The sequence below is a fragment of the Lithobates pipiens genome, unplaced genomic scaffold, assembly GCF_037356315.1.
Source record: "Lithobates pipiens isolate NorthernLeopardFrog02 unplaced genomic scaffold, aLitPip1_a1.2 Scaffold_23, whole genome shotgun sequence".
NCBI classification, from domain to species: domain Eukaryota; kingdom Metazoa; phylum Chordata; class Amphibia; order Anura; family Ranidae; genus Lithobates; species Lithobates pipiens.
The window spans coordinates 20858766-20861728 of record NW_027507785.1 but is presented as its reverse complement, the minus strand read 5'-3'; the positions used below and the strand labels follow the sequence as shown (position 1 = coordinate 20861728).

At 46.1% G+C, this 2963-nt stretch overlaps 1 protein-coding gene across 1 annotated transcript; it reads right to left on the bottom strand.

The window, feature by feature from the left end:
* Positions 1-324: 324 nt before the first annotated feature.
* LOC143927250 (heat shock 70 kDa protein-like) lies at positions 325-2763 on the bottom strand. The gene has a single exon (XM_077451252.1). The coding sequence runs from the start codon at positions 2661-2663 to the stop codon at positions 732-734; it is 1932 nt and encodes a 643-aa protein (XP_077307378.1). The 5' UTR covers positions 2664-2763; the 3' UTR covers positions 325-731.
* Between the last annotated feature and the right edge of the window lie 200 nt (positions 2764-2963).

Below are 2963 nucleotides of genomic sequence, written 5' to 3'. Positions count from 1 at the left end.
GTGAATGATCCCTCCCTGGCTGTAGCCGTCTTTCTACTATAACACTGTCAGGAAGTGGTTAAACGCATCAAAAGCACGCATTCGTACCATAGGCGTGTTGGTTCATGTTAGCGTCAGTGTTAGAATTTTTTGCAAGTGTGAACTTAGCCTTATTCTGTAGTATTTAATATTATGAAAGCTCTGCGTAAATTGTCAGCACTATATAAGTTCCTATAATAAATAAATAAATAAAATGAATAAATATATACATAAATAAATCTAACACTTTAAGGGACCTTCATTGGGTTTCTCCATTGATTTAAATTGTAAATTTCAGAGACGCAATTATTTATAAAACATTATCTTTTTATTTAAATAAAAAAAGCACTTTAACAAAAGTATATAACACCCATCACAATCATGTATACATATAACGTGCCATCATTTCATTTTTCACATCACAAATTAGCACCTGAATAAATAAATGAAATAGCTAAAATAATATTTTCATCCCAATGAGTCCTGCTCATTTACCCGAATCCCTGACAAGTCCTTTGTGAGTAACTGTAGTGATTTATATGTATTTTTCAGTTTTTACTCCCAATCTTCAGTGCTGCTCAGTCAGTCTCAAAGTTCACATACATTTCCTTGAAGTGTAAATGTGATACAGATTTTTTTATCCAACCTGCCAAAAATTTGTTCAGTCCCAAAGTTCACATACAAATTCCTTTGGAGTAAGCACCATGCAGTCTTTAATCCACCTCTTCAATGGTAGGTCCGGGGTTGCAGCCCTGTCTGGCCTGAGTACTGCAGCTGGCTCCTGGCATCCCACCGCCTGCTGCCCCTTGGTACAATCTGGAGATGATAGGGTTACATACCCTCTCCAGCTCCTTCTGCTGGTGGAGGTACTCCTCTTTCTCAGCCAGCTGGTTCTTGTCCAGCCATGACAGGACCTCATTACACTTATCCACAATGGCCTTCTTATCTGATGCACTCATTTTGTCCTTGATATTGTCATCCTCCACTGTGCTCTTCAGATTGAAGACATAGGACTCCAGAGAGTTCTTAGCAGCAACCCTCTCCCTCTGAATATCATCGTCCGCCTTGTACCTTTCTGCCTCCTGCACCATCTTCTCTATTTCCTCTTTGCTCAGTCTGCCCTTGTCATTGGTGATGGTGATTTTGTTCTGCTTTCCTGAGCTTTTGTCCAAAGCAGACACATTGAGGATTCCGTTGGCATCAATGTCAAAGGTTACTTCAATTTGTGGCTCTCCACGTGGAGCTGGAGGAATGCCAGTCAGTTCAAACTTCCCCAGGAGGTTGTTGTCTTTTGTCATTGCTCTCTCACCCTCAAAGACCTGGATGAGGACACCTGGCTGGTTGTCAGAGTAGGTGCTGAAGATCTGTGTCTGCTTGGTGGGGATGGTGGTGTTGCGTTTGATGAGTACAGTCATCACCCCTCCGGCTGTTTCTAGACCAAGAGAGAGCGGGGCCACATCCAGCAGGAGCAGATCCTGGACCTTCTCAGACTTGTCACCAGTCAGGATGGCAGCTTGTACAGCGGCTCCATAGGCGACAGCTTCATCAGGGTTGATGCTCTTGTTTAGCTCCTTCCCATTGAAGAAGTCTTGAAGGAGTTTCTGCACCTTGGGAATACGTGTAGAGCCTCCAACCAGAACAATGTCATTAATCTGAGACTTGTCCAGCTTGGCATCTCTCAGGGCCTTCTCAACGGGGTCAAGGGTTCCCCTGAAGAGATCTGAACAAAGTTCCTCAAAGCGAGCCCTGGTGATGGAAGTGTAGAAGTCAATGCCCTCATACAAAGAGTCAATCTCAATGCTGGCCTGGGTGCTGGAGGACAGGGTGCGCTTGGCTCTCTCGCAAGCTGTTCTGAGCCTCCTCAGAGCTCTCTTATTCTGGCTGATGTCTTTCTTGTGCTTGCGCTTAAATTCTTCCACAAAGTGGTTCACCATTCGGTTGTCAAAGTCTTCTCCACCCAGATGAGTGTCACCTGCTGTAGCTTTCACCTCAAAGACCCCTTCATCAATAGTGAGGATGGAGACGTCAAATGTGCCACCTCCCAGGTCAAAGATCAGGATGTTGCGTTCACCTCGGCTTCCTTTATCCAAGCCATAAGCAATGGCAGCAGCTGTGGGCTCATTAATGATTCTCAGTACATTTAAACCAGCGATGACCCCGGCATCTTTAGTGGCTTGGCGCTGGGAGTCATTGAAATAGGCTGGCACGGTGATCACAGCGTTTCTCACAGGATGACCCAGGTACGCCTCAGCTGTTTCCTTCATCTTCAACAAGACCATGGAGGAAATTTCCTCAGGAGTGAAGGTCTTCTCTTCTCCTTTGTACTCCACCTTCACTTTGGGCTTCCCACAGTCACTCACCACCTGGAATGGCCAGTGCTTCATGTCAGACTGCACCACGTGGTCATCAAACTTCCTGCCAATCAGTCTCTTAGCATCAAAGACTGTGTTCTGTGGGTTCATGGCCACCTGGTTCTTGGCTGCATCTCCGATCAGCCTCTCTGTGTCGGTGAAGGCCACATAGCTCGGGGTGGTGCGGTTGCCCTGGTCATTGGCGATGATCTCCACCTTGCCATGCTGGAAGACGCCAACGCAGGAATAGGTCGTGCCAAGATCAATGCCAATTGCAACGTCTTTGGGTGCCATCTTCTTGCTGGTGGATGTGTAGATCTCTATATTATATCTTCTTGGGGTCAGTAGATAAAGCTGGTTCTCCTCTGCTGTGTCAGAAGATACGTCTCCTCTATGCTGTATCGAGAACGGAGTTGTGTTCTCCTCTATGAGCTGAGCTCTGTCTTCTCTCTGGGAGTTTTACTATCTGCCTCTCTGTGCAGCTCAGCTCTATTTATACTCGCTGGCTCAGCTGTGAGAAAGTTCCTGACCAATCACGCACAGTCCTTAGGAAGCAGCTGGAACCTTCCAGAGACTTCCTGGAAGCATCAGCCA